The sequence below is a fragment of the Pristiophorus japonicus genome, chromosome 17 (assembly GCF_044704955.1).
Source record: "Pristiophorus japonicus isolate sPriJap1 chromosome 17, sPriJap1.hap1, whole genome shotgun sequence".
NCBI classification, from domain to species: domain Eukaryota; kingdom Metazoa; phylum Chordata; class Chondrichthyes; family Pristiophoridae; genus Pristiophorus; species Pristiophorus japonicus.
In genome coordinates, this window is record NC_091993.1 from 46,668,688 (window position 1) to 46,685,458 (window position 16,771).

General features: G+C 48.0%; 1 protein-coding gene across 2 annotated transcripts in view; it reads right to left on the reverse strand.

Annotated features, from left to right (window-relative positions):
* Window positions 1-16,771, reverse strand: part of adamts17 (ADAM metallopeptidase with thrombospondin type 1 motif, 17) — an 823,747-nt gene that overhangs the window by 464,560 nt on the left and 342,416 nt on the right. For both annotated transcript variants that reach the window (XR_011587458.1, XM_070858706.1), the window contains exon 8: window positions 13,186-13,326. Coding sequence is in view for 1 of the 2 variants with exons in the window: in XM_070858706.1 (XP_070714807.1) it covers window positions 13,186-13,326 (141 nt within the window). In the remaining variant the exon portion in view is untranslated. The remainder of the gene's footprint in view (window positions 1-13,185; window positions 13,327-16,771) is intronic.

Consider the following 16,771-nt stretch of genomic DNA (forward strand, 5'->3'; position numbering starts at 1 on the left):
GATATCTAAGACAGGCCTGAAACCTGTAACTATCTGTGTGTGTTATCCCGCTCAGGAGTCGATTTACAGTATTATATTTATTTGAATGTTACCTGTCACATCAGCTGTTTGCTATTACTGCACAGACCAGGAAGTCACTTAAAATGGAAAAAAAAATCTAAACATTAAGCATCAGGACTGCAGCCCAGTGTACACTGTGAGTCTGTTATAGAAACGGTGCCATTCTGAGCAAAACTAGGGGCGTATAGAGGAAGAATCAACTGCTGAGTACCATTGGGAAGATACAGATGGATACATACACCTTTCAGGAACTCTCCAGTCCCTTAACAATTTGAGAGCAGACTTCATGTGGCCACAAATGCAGCCCCAGTGCATAGGGGATAATGCCAAGATGCTGACTCTGCTGGACATTGCAAGGTCAGCTAATCAATTTATTCTTCTTCGACTATTTATTACAGCCATCCCAACGGCTTGCACAGGATATGTGGGGTGAGCAGCAAGATCATGGGCAGGATTCTCGGGTCAGGAGCTTATAAAGGGCTGCTGCTGTTTTACAGACACCATTCCTTTATTTTGGAGGGGGAAGGAATAATATTGTAATGAATGGAGAGATGGGCTGCAGCTTTACCAGTCGGAAAATAGACTAGCTGCCAATATCGAAAAACACCGGGCAGTTTGTTATGCTGCATTAAGGGGCAGAAATGCTGTAAACACGAACAGGGGATTGTTAGGTCCAAAGTAAATGCAATGTTGTTAAAAGGGAAGCAAAGGCAACAGAAGTCATGAGACAGGGAGAGAACAGTAACATATTGTTGTACTCATCATAAGGCAAGGAGGGTACAGAACAAAAAAAAATTGCATTTATATAGTGCCTTTCCCATCCTCAGGACATCCCAAAGCGCTTTCCAGTCAATGAATTAACTTTGAAGTGTAGTCACTGTTGTAATGTAGAAAATGCCATAACCAATTTGCGCACAGCAAGCTCCCACAAACAGCAATGTGATAATCACCAAAATCTGTTTTCAGTGATGTTGTTTGAGGGATATTGGCCAGGACACCGGGGAGAACTCCCCTGCTCTTCTTCGATACAGTGCCCGTGTGACTCTTTATGTCCACCTGAGAGGGCGGATGGGGCCTCAGTTTAACGTCTTATTCGAAAGACGTCACCTCCGACAGTGCAGCACTCCCTCAGCACTACACATAAGATTAGCAACAAAATTGCTAACAGGAGTTGAAGGAAAAGTATATGATGATTGCAATAAGGGCTAGAAATTGCACCCCGCCCGCCCAAAATGGGGCGCATGTACCACGGATCGGCAACAGCGGAGCGGTGGGGGGGGGGGTGGAATCGGGGCAACGCCGGGAAACCTCGGGAGGGCAATTGGGCTAACAGCAGCATCTCCACAAAAAGTCGGCGGCCACTCCACTCTGCAGCTCGGCCGCCGATTTGAGGTGGTAACAGGCCTTAAGGTAGGGGCAATTTCGGCCCCAAAGAGACCTGGTTATACCAGGACATTGAGTGACAAGTCCTATGTTGCGGAATTTGACCGATGAAAAGGATCAGCACAAGAATGCAGGTGATGGAGTGACAATCTGGATCGATGAGGAACTGATCCACAGAAAGAAATGAGTGCCGAGTTGATGAGTGCTCAGTGTGGACTGAGCTCACAGATACTAATTGAATTAAGATAATGTTTAATCATTGGCACAGGAGTGGGCTGAGAGGAGAGGGCCTGGACACAGGAGAGGGAAAACAGGGAAATATTCTGAAAGATCAAGACATACACAAAGAGCAGAGCGTCACCCCTGAGGGGTTTCAGGTAATAAGTGGAAACAATGTAGAGGACAAACTACAATCGGTGTGTATGCTTCGAATGATTTTCGACATTAACAGTATAATGGTGCAAGATTGAGTCTTTATTCAGCTTGTTGAACATCCAAACAGCCAGAGGTGATTCTGGATCTAATCTCCGGTAATCACCAAGGTACGTTACACAAGAAAGGATTTGAAGAGCTTCCAGGATCCACTGGTCCTCATATCATTAGAACTGGAATAAAGTCCCCTGGACCCGATGGCCTGCATCTTAGGGTCCTAAAAGAAGTAGCTGCAGAGATAGTGGATGCATTGGTTGTAATCTACCAAAATTCCCTGGAATCTGGGGCGGTCCCAGTGTTTGGAAAACCGAAAATGTTACGCCCTTATTTTAAAAAGGAGGCAGACAGAAAGCAGGAAATTATAGACCGGTTAGCCTAACATCTGTCATTGGGAAAATGCTGGAGTCCATTATTAAGGAAGTAGTCGTAGGACATTTGGAAAAGCATAATTCAATTAAGCAGAGTCAGCACAGTTTTATGAAAGGGAAATCATGTTTGACAAATTTGCTAGAGTTCTGTGAGAATGTAACGAGCAAGGTGAATAAGGGGGAACCAATGGATATGGTGTATTTGGATTTCCAGAAGGCATTCGATAAGGTGCCGTATAAAAGGTTACTGTTGTGTATGGAGAAAGAGTCAGACTGAACACTGTGAGCTCAAAGTAAATTGTGACCTTAGTCTTTTATTGCAGGTCTCCAGAGTGCCTCTCCAACCTGTGAAGCCTCCTTAAATACTTGTGCTCCCAACGGATTATGGGATCCCTTGGGACTCCAGGGGATGAGCCCTCTGGTGGCTGCACAGATTAAATACAAGTCCACATATATAACAACATTCCCCGCCGCCCCCCCGCCCCCCCGCCCCAAAGTCAATAGTGTAACTATTTACAATGTGAGTCGATCTGGGGCCCTTCTTGCCCTGGTTGATCGTCTCGGTGTGAAGGCCGCTGTTGTTGAATCATTTGTTGGGCCCTCGCTGGGCTGCTGTGTAGCTGGCCTTGCTGGGCTGCCTGGTGTGTTGGGCCTTGCATGGCTGCTGTGGATGATGGGTTCTGCTTCGTGCTCAATCGTGGTGCCGGTTGCCACTGGTGTGTATGTTGGGGGGATCAAAAAAGGTAGGGTCCAAGGTGGGTTGCTCAGGATAGTCCGTGAATCTGAATTTGATTTGGTCCAAGTGTTTCCGGTGAATGAGTCCATTTGAAAGTTTGACCCAAAACACGCTGTTCCCCTCTTTGGCCAGGACAGTGCCGGGAAGCCACTTGGGACCTTGTCCATAATTGAATACAAATACAGGACCATTGATTTCAATCTCGCGTGACACTTTTGCGTTATTATGGTATGCACTTTGTTGAAGCTGCCTGCTCTCTACCTGTTCATGTAGATCAGGGAGAACTAACGAGAGCCTTGTTTTAAGTGCTCTTTTCATGAGCAGTTCAGCAGGTGGGATCCCAGTGAGTGAGTGGGGTCTCGTGCGGTAGCTAAGCAGGACTCGGGATAGACTAGTCTGCAATGAGCCTTCAGTTACCCTCTTCAAGCCTTGCTTGATGGTTTGCATTGCTCTCTCTGCCTGACCATTGGATGCTGGTTTAAACATGGCAGATGTGACATGTTTGATCCCGTTATGGGTCATGAATTCTTTGAACTCAGCACTGGTAAAACATGGCCCGTTGTCGCTCACCAGGACATCGGGTAAGCCGTGTGTGGCAAACATGACCCGCAGGCTTTCAGTAGTGGCAGCAGACGTGCTAGCCGACATTATCTCACATTCAATCCACTTGGAGTACGCATCTACAACCACAAGGAACATTTTACCCAAGAACGGGCCTGCATAGTCGACGTGTACTCTAGACCACGGTTTGGAGGACCAAGACCATAAACTTAGCGGCACCTCCCTCGATACATTGCTTAACTGCGAACATGTATTACGTCTGTGAACGCAGGACTCTAAGTCCGCATCGATACCGGGCCACCACACGTGGGATCTGGCTATCGCTTTAATCATTACGATGCCTGAGTGGGTACTGTGGAGGTCATTGATGAAGGTGTCTCTGCCCTTCTTGGGGACCACTACTCGATTGCCCCACAGAAGGCAGTCTGCCTGGATAGACATTTCATCGTTGCGCCGCTGGAACGGCTTTATCTCTTTTTGCATTTCCACTGGGACACTGGACCAGCTCCCATGAAGCACACAACTTTTGACTAGAGATAATAAGGGGTCCTGGCTTATCCAGGTTTTGATCTGCCGGGCAGTGACGAGTGATTACTCACTCTCAAATGCTTCCATAACCATGGTTGGATCTGCGGGCTGCGCCATTTCCAACCCCGTGGTGGGCAATGGAAGCCTACTGAGAGCATCGGTGCAGTTTTCTGTGCCTGGCCTGTTGCGGATGGCGTAGTTGTATGCGGACAACGTGAGCATCCATCTCTGAATGCGGGCCGATGCATTGGTATTTATCCCTTTACTCTCGGAAAACAGGGATATAAGTGGCTTATGGTCAGTTTCCAATTCGAATTTTAGCCCAAACAGGTATTGATGCATTCTCTTTACCCCATAAACACATGCTAACGCTTCTTTTTCAATCATGCTGTAGGCTCTCTCAGCCTTAGACAGACTCCTGGATTCATAAGCAACCGGTTGCAGTTTCCCAAAATCATTAGCTTGTTGCAATACACACCCGACGCCATATGACGACGCATCACATGCTCGTACCAAACGCTTAAATGGATCATACAATACAAGCAATTTGTTTGACCATAACAATTTTCTCGCCTTTACAAAGGCATTTTCTTGACTTTTGCCCTAAACCCATTCACCCCCTTTTCATAGTAAGACATACAGTGGTTCTAGCAGTGTGCTGAGACCCGGTAAGAAGTTACCAAAGTAGTTCAAGAGTCCCAGAAACGACCGCAGTTCCATCACATTCTGTGGCCTCGGGACGTTCTCGATTTCCTCCTTCTTCGCGTTGGTGGGTCTGATACCGTCCGCCGCAATCCTCCTTCCCAAGAACTCCACTTCAGGTACCAGGAAAACGCACTTTGAGCATTTTAACCTGAGCCCCACGCAGCTGAATCGACTAAGAACCTGCTCCAGGTTCTGCAGGTGCTCGACTGTGTTCCGACCTGTGACCAAGATGTCATCCTGGAAGACCACGGTGTGCGGGACCGACTTCAGTATACTTTCCATGTTTCCCTGGAATATCGACACCGCTGATCGGATTCCAAACGGGCATCTGTTATAAACAAAGAGACCTTTGTGCATGTTGATGCGGGTGAGGTCCTTCGATGATTCCTTCAGTTCCTGCGTCATGTAGGCTGAAGTCAGATCCAGCTTCGTGAACATCTTTGCTCCCGCCAGCGTTGCAAAGAGGTAATTGGCTTTTGGTAGTGGGTATTTGGCCCTCAGAGAGAAACGATTGATGGTTACTTTGTAATTGCCACAGATTCTGACAGTGCCGTCTTTCTTGAGGACTGGGACAATAGGACTGGCCCACTCGATCAGTGAAATGATGCCCTCTTGTTGCAGCCGGTCTAGCTCAATATCTACCCTTTCTCTCATCATGTACGGTACTGCTCTCGCCTTGTGATGGGTGGGTCGCACCCCCGGAATTAGGTGGATCTGCACTTTTGCTCCTTGGAATTTTCCAATGCCTGGTTCGAACAGCGAAGGAAATTTGTTTAAGACCTGGGCACACGAAGTGTCGTCAGTGGGCGATAGCGCTCTGACGTCGTCCCAGTTCCAGTGTATCTTTCCCAGCCAGCTCCTGCCGAGCATCGTGGGACCATCGCCCGGTACCACCCAGAGTGGTAAGCTTGTGCACTGCTCCATCGTAGGAGACCTTTATGTTAGCACTGCCGATTACAGGATTCAGTTCTTTCGTGTAAGTTCTTAGTTTCGTGCGAACTGGAGTTAAGACTGGCCTTGAGGCCTTGTTGCATCACAACCTTTTGAAAGACTTTTTGCCCATGATGGACTGGCTCGCCCCTGTGTCCAGCTCCATTGACACCGGAAGTCCATTTAGTTCAACATTCAGCATTATCGGGGGACAATTTGTGGTGAATGTGTGCACCCCATATACCTCTGCCTCCTCATTCTGAGGCTGTGGTTCATCGTGATCCTCCATCGATCTGTCCTTCTCTGCAACATAGTGGTTTGCAGATTTAACAGGCTTTGCAGCTTACCTGCACACTCGTTAGAGGGGTCCCATTGTTCCATAGCCCTTGCAAATGTACTCTTTGAATCGGCATGAATGGAAACGATGATCACCCCCGCAGTGCCAACAAGGTGTTAATGGCCTTGCATTCATCACCCTTGATGCCGAACTCTTGAGTCATCTGTGGGCGTGCAGCTGCAGGTACGTGTGTCCTGCCCTGTACATTACGATTCGAAAACATCATCACTTTGTTCACTGTACTTGTAGCAGCACTTGTGTGCTGAGAGATTTGCTTTGTATTGGCACTGGTAGCAATGAACGCCTGGGCTATCGCTATGGCCTTACTCAAGGTTGGGGTCTCTACAGTTAAAAGTTTGCGAAGTATGGTTTCGTGGCCAATGCCAAGTACGAAAAAGTCTCTGAGCATGTGCTCTAAATGTCCTTCAAATTCGCAATGTCCTCCAAGGCGTCTTAGCTCGACGACATAACTCGCCACTTCCTGGCCTTCAGACCTTTTGTAGGTGTAGAACCGGTACCTCGCCATCAGAACGCTTTCCTTCGGGTTCAAATGCTCTCGGACCTGTGTGCACAAATCGTCATACGACTTCTCCGTGGGTTTCGCTGGAGAGAGCAGATTCTTCATGAGGCCATAAGTTGGTGCCCCACAGACGGTGAGGAGGATCGCCCTTCGTTTGGCAGCGCTCTCTTCCCCATCTAGCTCGTTGGCCACGGAGTATTGGTCGAGTCACCCCACAAAAGTTTCCCAATCATCTTCCTCCGAGAATTTCTCCAGGATGCCCACTGTTCTCTGCATCTTTGGGTTCACTATCTGTATCTCGTCACCAGTTGTTGTGTATGGAGAAAGAGTCAGACTGAACACTGTGAGCTCAAGCTAAAGTGTGACCTTAGTCTTTTATTGCAGGTCTCCAGAGTTCCTCTCCAACCTGTGAAGCCTCCTTAAATACCTGTGCTCCCAAGGGATTATGGGATTCCTTGGGACTCCAGGGTGGCTGTACAGAGTAAATACAAGTCCACATATATAACAGTTACTGCACAAGATAAAAGTTCACGGGGTTGGGGGTAATATATTAGCATAGATAGAGGATTGGATAACTAACAGAAAACAGAGAATCAGGATAAAATGGGTCATTTTCCGCTTGGCAAACGGCGACTAGTGTGGTGCTGCAGGGATCGGTGCTAGGGCCCCAACTATTTACAATCTATATTAATGACTTGGATGAAGGGACCGAGTGTAATGTAGCCAAATTTGCTGATGATACAAAAATAGGTGGGAAAGCAAGTTGTGAGGAGGACGCAAAGAATCTGCAAAGGGATATAGACAGGCTAAGTGAGTAGGTAAACATTTGGCAGATAGAGTATAATGTGGGAAAATATTATACTTTGGTGGAAAAAATAAAAAGACAAATTATTTAAATGGGGAGAAATTACAAAATGCTGTGGTACAGAGGGATCTGGGATCCTTGTACATGAAACACAAAGCATTAGCATGAAGGTACAGCAAGTAATTGGAAATCAAATGGAATGTTGGCCTTTATTGCAAGGGTAATGGAGTATAAAAGCAGAGAGGTCCTGCTACAACTGTACAGGGCGTTGGCAAGACCTCACCTGGAGTACTGCGTACAGTTTTGGTCTCATTATTTAAGGAAGGATATGCTTGTATTCGAGGCAGTTCAGAGAAGGTTCACGAGGTTGATTCCCGAGATGAAGGGGTTGCCATATGAAGAAAGGATGAGCAGATTGGGCTTATACTCATTAGAGTTTAGAAGACTGAAGGGTGATTTTACTGAAACGTATAAGATTCTGAGGGGGCTTTACAGGGTATATGCAAACAGGATATTTCCCCGAGTGGGGGAATCTAGAACTAGTTTCAGAATAAGGGGTCGCCCATTTAAAACTGAGATGAGGAGGAATTTCTTCTCTCAGAGGGTTGTGAATTTTTGGAATTCCCTGCTTCAGGGAGCTGTGGAGGCTGGGTCATTGAATGTATTTAAGGCGGAGATAGACAGATTTTTTAAAGATAAGGGAGTCAGGGGTTATGGGGAGCGGGCGGGGAAGTGGAGTTGAGTCCATGATCAGATCAGCCACGATCTTATTGAATGGCGGAGAGGCTCGCGGGGCCGAATGGCTGACTCCTGCTCCTATTGCTTATGTTCTTATGACATGCACCGTCTCCTCCAAGGGCCTGAGATGATGCTAAGAATGGGAGATGTGCTTCATCATTGGTGCAAATTGTTGGAAGGTGAGTTATTGGGGTCCTGCATTGAGAAGTGTGCGAGGCTAGTGGTTCAGTTGGTACTTGCATTGATTGACCTTGACCAGTGACCTGAGATCATGAAGCTTCTTTGGGCACTGGAGCCAGGTGGTGGGGCGACACTACTGGCAGTGACGGCCTCGGTGATCTGGTCCCACATTGCATTTTCTGGAGGGCCTCCTGGCCCCTGTGGGTAGAGGGCCTGCCTTGCAGTGTTGACCCCCTGTACAAAGCTGAAGTGCTGCATGCGAGACGCTGGGTGCCCATTCCCGGGCTTGCTGAGCTATTTGTGGTAGTGCTGAGGCAGTCGTTGAGTTTAGGAAGGTAATTCAGCTTTAAATGCTAAATATTGACATTTGGAACTTCTTTTAAATATTGATTATTTGTTAAAAGACAGAAAGGGCTGAAAAATGTATTGAATGCGGCATTTTATTTCCCTTTGCTTCAATGTACATGACCCTTTAAATTTCTGAGCTCCTCACAGCCACAATGCATTGTGAGCTTCACAGCCTCGCACACGGACTCTCGGGGAAGCAGTAATGCCGCATCAGCACAACACACTGGTCCCGGATCCCTCGTGCAATCCCACCGGGACGGCATTGCACATTGCCACCATGTCCCTCAAACCCATTTACCTTGTTTAGCGCGGCGGCCATTTTGGGCGGCCGTTAACGGCAGTTGGCAAGGACACTGACTACTTTTCGGGCGACAACAAATTTTTCCCCATTATTTTTAAATGATTTTTATTTTCATTTCAGAAGGCAGTTCCCCTTTAAGAAACTGACATTGTTTTTTAAAATGACAGCCTTGCTTTAAGAGCAGGCTGGTTGGTGGTGCTGTAATGACGATATGGCCATGCCATATTAGGCCTCCTGCCCGGACTACCACCACAAAAACAGCCTTGCACAGTGAGCAGCGTGTGCTGCTGCAGGAGGGCCCGGGCGACGAAGCCAGGTCGCTGATTGCAGTGTGGGCAGGCACAGCAGGAGGGGAGAAGGAGCGGCAAGATCCGTAGAGGGAAGTGACCGAGGCCCAAGAGAGGCGAGGACCCAGGGGCAGCACGGGCCAGCCCACACTGCTATATGTGTGTGCGCTCGGTCTGTGCAGCAGAGCTGGTCTCCAGTTAGTCTTCGGTAATCCTTGCCACTGGACCAAGACCTAGCTCTGTCAACTGGGCTAATGTTAATTAGCAACTACCACCAATATCCTGGTTCGGCAAGCACCAATAATTTTGACAACAGTTAACTTTGGTCAGCGGTGGCATCAGCAGGTATTTAGCACTCTCCAATTAGAAGCCCATATTCTCTACATCTATCCTATCAAACCCTTTCATAATCCTAATCATCATCATATCATAGGCAGTCCCTCGAAGCGAGGATGACTTGCTTCCACGCCAAAAAGGAATGAGTTCACAGTGTTTCAATGAAGGACCTAATAGTCCAGATCCCGAACTACATCGTGAAGGGTGGAAGATGCCTGTGCTTGGATTTTTTTTAACATATGGTGGCCGTTGCACACCAGCCACCACACGGGCTTGACAGAGCTAGGTCTTGGTCCAGTGGCAAGGATTACCGAAGACTAACTGGAGACCAGCTCTGCTGCACAGACCGAGCGCACACACATATAGCAGTGTGGGCTGGCCCGTGCTGCCCCTGGGTCCTCGCCTCTCTTGGGCCTCGGTCACTTCCCTCTACGGATCTTGCCGCTCCTTCTCCCCTCCTGCTGTGCCTGCCCACACTGCAATCAGCGACCTGGCTTCGTCGCCCGGGCCCTCCTGCAGCAGCACACGCTGCTCCCTGCAGTGGTATGCCACCGCATGCTGCTCCCTCCAATGGCCTCGGCCTGCTGATGGTCTTGACGGCCGGGACCACGTCGATTTCCGGGCCAGGCAGCCGCACGCTTCTCCCTCCTGCTACAATTTCATCATTTGCAAGATGACACCGAATTGAGAGGTGTAGTTAATACTGAGGACAAAATACAGAAAGCCATTAATAAACTTGCAATAAACTTGTAATTGGCGGGACTAAAGACCTCTATTGGGTCACCCCTCTGTCTTCTCTTTTCCCAGCCTGAAAGAGCCCCAGCTTGTTGAATCTTTCCTGATAGTTAGAACCTCTCAGTTCTGCTATCATCCTTGTAAATCTCTTTTGCACCTTCTCCGGTGTCGCTGTATCATTTTGTTATAATATGGAGGCCAGAACTGTGCACAATACTCCAAGTATGGTCTAACTAAGGTTCTATTCAAGTTTAGCATAACTTCTCTGCTTTTTAATTCTTTCCCTCTCAAAATGGACCTCAGTGCTTTGTTTGCTTTTTTATGGCCTTATTAACCTGATTTGCTATTTTTTTTTAATTTGTGTATCTGTACCTCCAGATCCCTCTGTTCCTCTGCCCCATTTACACACTTATTTTCAAAGATGTGCGCAAACTCAATGGGCCTGAAATTCCAATGTCCCGGGTCCGTACGAAGTGTGTACGGACCTGGGAAGGCATCGGAGAAGCCGGGTTACAGCGCACAATACACATGCGCTGAAAACCAGCTTTTCCGATCTGTCAAGTTTCTGGCTTGACAGATCTCATGCGTATCAGGAGCGAGGACACTTGCAGGGCAAGATTTGACATATTTACGCATATCTTGCCCAGCAAATGTCCTCAAAAATCTTCGCCTGAAAAAAGCAGACGTATAGCCTACTGTTACAGGCGCAAGTGTTTAAAAAATGCATAAACATTAAAATTAAATTAAACACATATGAAAACATATTTCACTGTATAAAAACCCTCCCCACTACGGTAAGTTTATTTTAAGGCATAATTAAAAAAACTTTTTAAAAAGTCAGGAAAGTATTTTTTTTATATAAGAACTTTAATTTAAATGAATCTTGAATATGTAGTGTATTTTTCTATTTTTTATTAGTGTTTTGTGTGCTTGGGGGGGGGCTTTCTCATTCATAATAATGGGAATTCCAAATTAGAGTTCCCATTATTATGAATGAGAAAATACAGTAGCTTGATTGGTTGCCCAGAGCCAAAGCCCAGCTTCAGCATATGGACGTCCCAACGTGCACACGCTCCGATGCGCAGGGAGTGAAGGCCTCAGGTTTGGAAGTTCAAGCGGGCGCAGCAGGAAGAAGTAGGTGGCTTCTTTTTTTAACTTTTTCAGTCGATTGCCCTTGGGAAGAGCTCGATTTCTAGGCCATTATTCTTCCCACCAAAATGCACCACCTCACACTTATCTATATTGAAGTTCATTTGCCAATTACATGCCCATTCTGCAAGTTTATTAATGGCTTTCTGTATTTTGTCCTCAGTATTAACTACACCTCCCAATTCGGTGTCATGTGCAAATGATGAAATTGTAGCGGGAAAGTGCCTGGGTGGAACAGATCTATCAAACAGGGGTGGAGTTTTGGAGCCAACGTGCTTTCTCTGTCCCCATAAGTTCTTGTAATCTGCCTGAAAATGCACAGAGAACCTAGGAACTTCAACTGAGTAAGTTTAACAGAAAAGACCAGGACTGAACCAAAGTCTGTGCGTAAATAGCTATCCTGCACCCACTGAGTGAAATGTCCTTAAAACAACAGAGCTCCGAGAGAGTGGAGATAGTCTCAACCACAATCCAACCAGAGGGACAGGAAGATCTGCTAAAAGTTGTCCAAAGCAATAAGCACCTGGTATTAGCTTGTTGGAAAATTCCCTTTGAAATTTGGTTGTGTAGAAAACTAAAAGTTCAATTTTGGCAGAAACTAGCTGTTAGGAGTACAGTTCTACATATTATTGAAGCTACCCAGAACCTGCAATTTCCCAGTGAAGCCATCACCTCCATTTGCTCTTCCACTGCCCAAGTGCTAGCCTGAGGCCTCCTTTGCTAATCTGGTGGGTGTAGTGCATGCTTACGGATCTGTGCTCAGAGTGGGCGATATAAACAGAGCAAGCGTGGATAGTTCGAGAGAGTCAGGAAACCTCCCCCGATATTATGAGAGTGTTTTTCTTCAAATGGGTCCCTCACCCCCAAATTCTTGACTGCGCCAATCTAGCATCAGTCGTTAACTGCTCATTACTGTGATGTGTTAAATAGGATCAATCAAAAGGGAAAAACCCACTCTCTCCTGCTAGGTGAGATTTCCCCTCATATCGCCATGTACTCACCAAGCTGATCATTTCCTGCATCGGGTGGCAAGAGAGATTTTGCAGAGTAAAGGTACAAATCTGCCGTATTATCTGCATGACTTTTATTTCTGATTACATGGCCAAGGAATAATTTGATATTAAACTCTGCGCAGCCAACACCACTAAAAACACATTTCTCACTTTCATAATAATACCAACAACTTTTAGTCACACAGTGCTGAAGTGCCCACAATTTCTGATTTATATAGATTGTGACATTTGTACTGAGTTTGTTTGTAATCTCATTGTGATTAAAAACTAAGATATAAGGGTGATTTTAGCAGTGCCACCATGCTCACAAACATCACAGAGGCCATTCATCCCCTCAAGCCTGCTCCACCATTCAATTAGATTATGGCTGATCGGTGCCTGAACTCCATTTATCCGCTATTCCTCCATATCCTGGGATATCTGTACCCAAGAGATATCTATCGATCTCAGCCTTAGAGTGCCGGTCGGATGTAGATCTACCATCCTGTGGCGCTGATTCTTCGAGCCGCACTGCCATCGAGCATGGCACCATACTGGAAACATGGGGTCAGTGACCTTACCTGCTGGGACATCAGCTACGTCTCCTAGATGGTCCAGTGCAGTTGCAGAAGACTCCAGGGAGGTGGTGGTGTTATTAGATTTGCTATGGCAGTGGACAGCTGTTTAGTGATGTCTTATCCTCGCAATAATCTGCTATGAAAAAGTTACCATTCAAAAGAAGAGTAAGTCTTACCTCAGGAAATTCTCCAGGTCGTCATGGCTACAGGCAGACCAGGACAGATCACTTGGATTCTTTCCCTTGACCCATTCACCAGACATGATGTGGAAGTGTTCGGCACAGGATGGATGGTCATCATCGTGGCTCATCCCCATGCTGTTCCGGAGAGGGGGAGAGAGAGGGGGGAGGGGGGAGAGAGAGAGCACGGGGGGGGGGGAGAGAGAGAGCGGAGGGGGGGGCGGGGGAGAGAGAGAGAGCGGGGGAGAGAGAGAGAGCGCGCGGGGGGGGGTGTGGGAGAGAGTGAGAGAGAGCGGCGTGGGGGGGGAAGAGAGAGAGAGCGGGGGGGAAGAGAGAGAGAGCGGGGGGGTGAGGGAGAGGGCGGGGGGGAGAGAGAGGGCGGGGGGGAGAGAGAGGGCGGGGGAGCGAGAGGAAGGGGAGGAGAGGAAGGGGGCAAGCGGCAAGATGGGGTGAGGGGAGGGGCGAGAGGGCGGGGGGGAGAGCGAGAGGGCGGGGGCGAGAGGGGGGGGCGAGGGGGGCCAGAGGGGGGGAGTAAGAAGGGGGGCAAGAGGGGAGGGCGAGAGGGGGAGAGAGAGAGGGCGAGAGCACGAGGGGGAGAGAGCACGAAGGGGGGGTGGAGAGGGAGGGAGAGGAAGAGGGGGGAGAGAGAGGGAAGGAGAGAGAGGGAGGGAGGGAGAGATGGAGAGAGAAAGAGAGAGAGGGGAGAAAGAGAGGGAGAGAGAGGGGAAGAGAGGAAGCGGGCGAGAGGGAGAGAGAAGGGGAGTGGGAGAGAGGGAGGGAGAGAGAGCGAGAGAGAGGAGAAGTGGGGGGAGAGGGAGAGAGAGAGGGAGAAATGGGGAGAGAGAGCGCGGGAGCGGGGGCGAGACAGAGAAAGCAGGAGAGGGGAAAAGGCGATTGTGGGAGAGCAAGAGGGAGAGAGCAGGAGAGTGGGAGAGTGGAAGAGTGTCAAGGATGTGGAGAGAGTGGGAGATAGAGTGAGAGCAGCAGAGAGTTGGAGAGGGGGAGAGTCGGAAAGTCAGAGAGGGGAAGAGAGTGAGGGAGAGGGGGAGTGAGAGGAAGAGCGGGAGGGAGAGGGAGAGGGGAGAGAGAAAGTTTGGAAGTGAGCGAAGAGAGATTGGGAGAGAGAGATAGAACGGGAGAGTGGGAGAGTGGGAGAGGGGGAGAGAATGAGAGAATAAGTAAGGGAGCAAAACTCGCAACAACTTGTCCAAATCTCATAACTGACAGATGTGCACCACATAAATCTCTGCCATTAATTTTCCTGCAATCTACCATCAGAAAGGCTGGACTGTAATTAGTGCCTGATTTACTATAGCACAGCTGGAAAGTGCTAGTCAGTAAATCTGAGAACCATCTGCCTTAAATTACAAAATGTAACAGAAACACAATCTTATCTGTGACTGGATCCCCAGATGACTGTGCGCTGAGCATCTCGTGTTATGATTATGGCGTTTGATTTTGCTTCTGATACCAATAGCTCCCTTCGCTGCGATGACAGACACACTTGGAGAGATGGGAGACCGATGAAGTCTCGGTTCCCCCACCTCGGGGGGGGCCGGATGATTCACCTCAGGTCAATGCCCAAACCAGCCGTCCCGCGGGAAACCGGTGAGATTGGGGGACTGGAGTGGCAGCTCTGCTCCCTGCCTCAATGAAGCTTCTGGTGATAGTCCAGGGAGCAATGTGGCCAGCGACTGACAGAACTCGCTCCTACTAAACCAAGGGGGAAAAACAGAAGCAAAAAAATAAATCTGATGCAGTGAAACATGTCCAGAATTGGAAATAGAACATCTCTATTTTGAACCTATAACTTGAGTTACCTTAACTTGTATTCATTAAAACTTCTTTCCTTTGACAAACCATTTTTGACAAAATCAGCCAGAAAATGGGGCAGAGTCCAACCCTGCCAGGATTGCGCCCCAGGTTTTCCATTCCCCGATGTGCAGAGCCAAAGGCGATTGTCTGATCGCTCCCTGATGCCAATGCTACTCACCCAGGGGTGTTCACAGGCTGCCCCCTCCTCTCCCCCACCACCACAGCATTTCCATTCTATACACTGTCAAAATACCCCAGCTGGCCCTGCACCGACTGAGAGCTGGTGTAGGTCCTGCCAAAGGCCCGTCAAATGCCCCGAGACTGTGATGGCCAGAGACAAGTGATCGCAGAGGGAATCGAGTACCAATAAGGCGGCGCCCCACAGCTCTCTGAGGAGCTGATGATCGAGAGCGAAACAGCTCAGATTCCACTGAATCCTTCCTGGACCTTCTCTCCGCAGTCACAGTGACATAGAGCCACTCCAATATTCTCGGCAATGGGACCACCCTGACCACGCGGGTGGGTCTTGCCTCTGCAAGCTGGGCACGGGATCGACCTCTGTACCCGTAGCTGGTCGGAGTGGCCCTCTGAGTCGCCTCTGGAGAGGGAGCAGGGACCGAGAGATTTCTGGTCCTTCATATCCTTGCCCTTTCCACAGTTATACTTTCCTGCAGCCTGCACATGGCAAGGTAGGAGGAGACACTGAATTCTCCATGACGAAGATTAATCCCATCAAAAGAGTGACTGAGATCACATGGAAAGTAATCTTTCTCTCCATGTTCCTGTTTTCCCACGGCCTGCCTGAGGTGAAGCACATGGTGAGCGTTTACTGACCAGCCTGGCCAATGACTGGCCAATCTCAGCCTTGCTCAAGCAAATATTTTCACTTAAAATAAAAAAATTTTAAAGTAACAAATGACCAGAAGTTACTTCAGCTAGGAGTCTTACAACTAAAGAAAGTTGGCCATCACATCACAACGGGCTGGGTTCGAGTCCAAGTACCAGAATGTCAGTGGCAAGTCCCTAATGCACTATGCGTGCAGATCCTTTTGAGGCAAGGCTCAAGTTTGACATTTCCTAAATAGTAAGCCATGTGCTCAAATGTTTGATACTTAGAGCAAGACTGACAACTTGCCGATAATTCAGCCTGACACCTCAGGGTAGTGCTGGGAACTGAGGAACTGCTGCACTGTCAGAGGCATCATCCTTCAGAGGCGACACTAATCGAGGTTCCATCTGCCATTTTGAGCAGACATTGAAGAATATTTTGTGAACAGGGAGCTTTCCCAGCTGTCCAGCATGCCCCTCTATTACCACCAGAAGCACATTAAATGGCCATTCGCCTCACTGCTGTCAGGGGAGTTCCTGACACAGAATGGAAGCCGTGTTTCCCTACAAACATTACTTCACGATATTTCATTGTACGTGAGGCAACTTGAGATATTTGTTATACGTCAGAAGCTCCTGTATAAATGCAGGTCATCGTTTTACATACAGTGCAACAACACTAGTTTTTGTTTATACAGAAAATGTTCCTAACAGGCAAAGCTTCCATGGACAGAATGCAGAGATAATTTTCTGGGTTAGTTACAGTTCCAACTATGAACCCCAGATGAAGCATTAGATAATGAGGTATAACATCAGGAACAATACTGAAGAAACAATCTTATTGTCTAACGACCCAACTAACAATCTAGCACTGTAACTGTGATCTGCAAAAAAAAACAGCATTGTCCTTATTTTTATAGTTCCCCATGATAAATTCCCA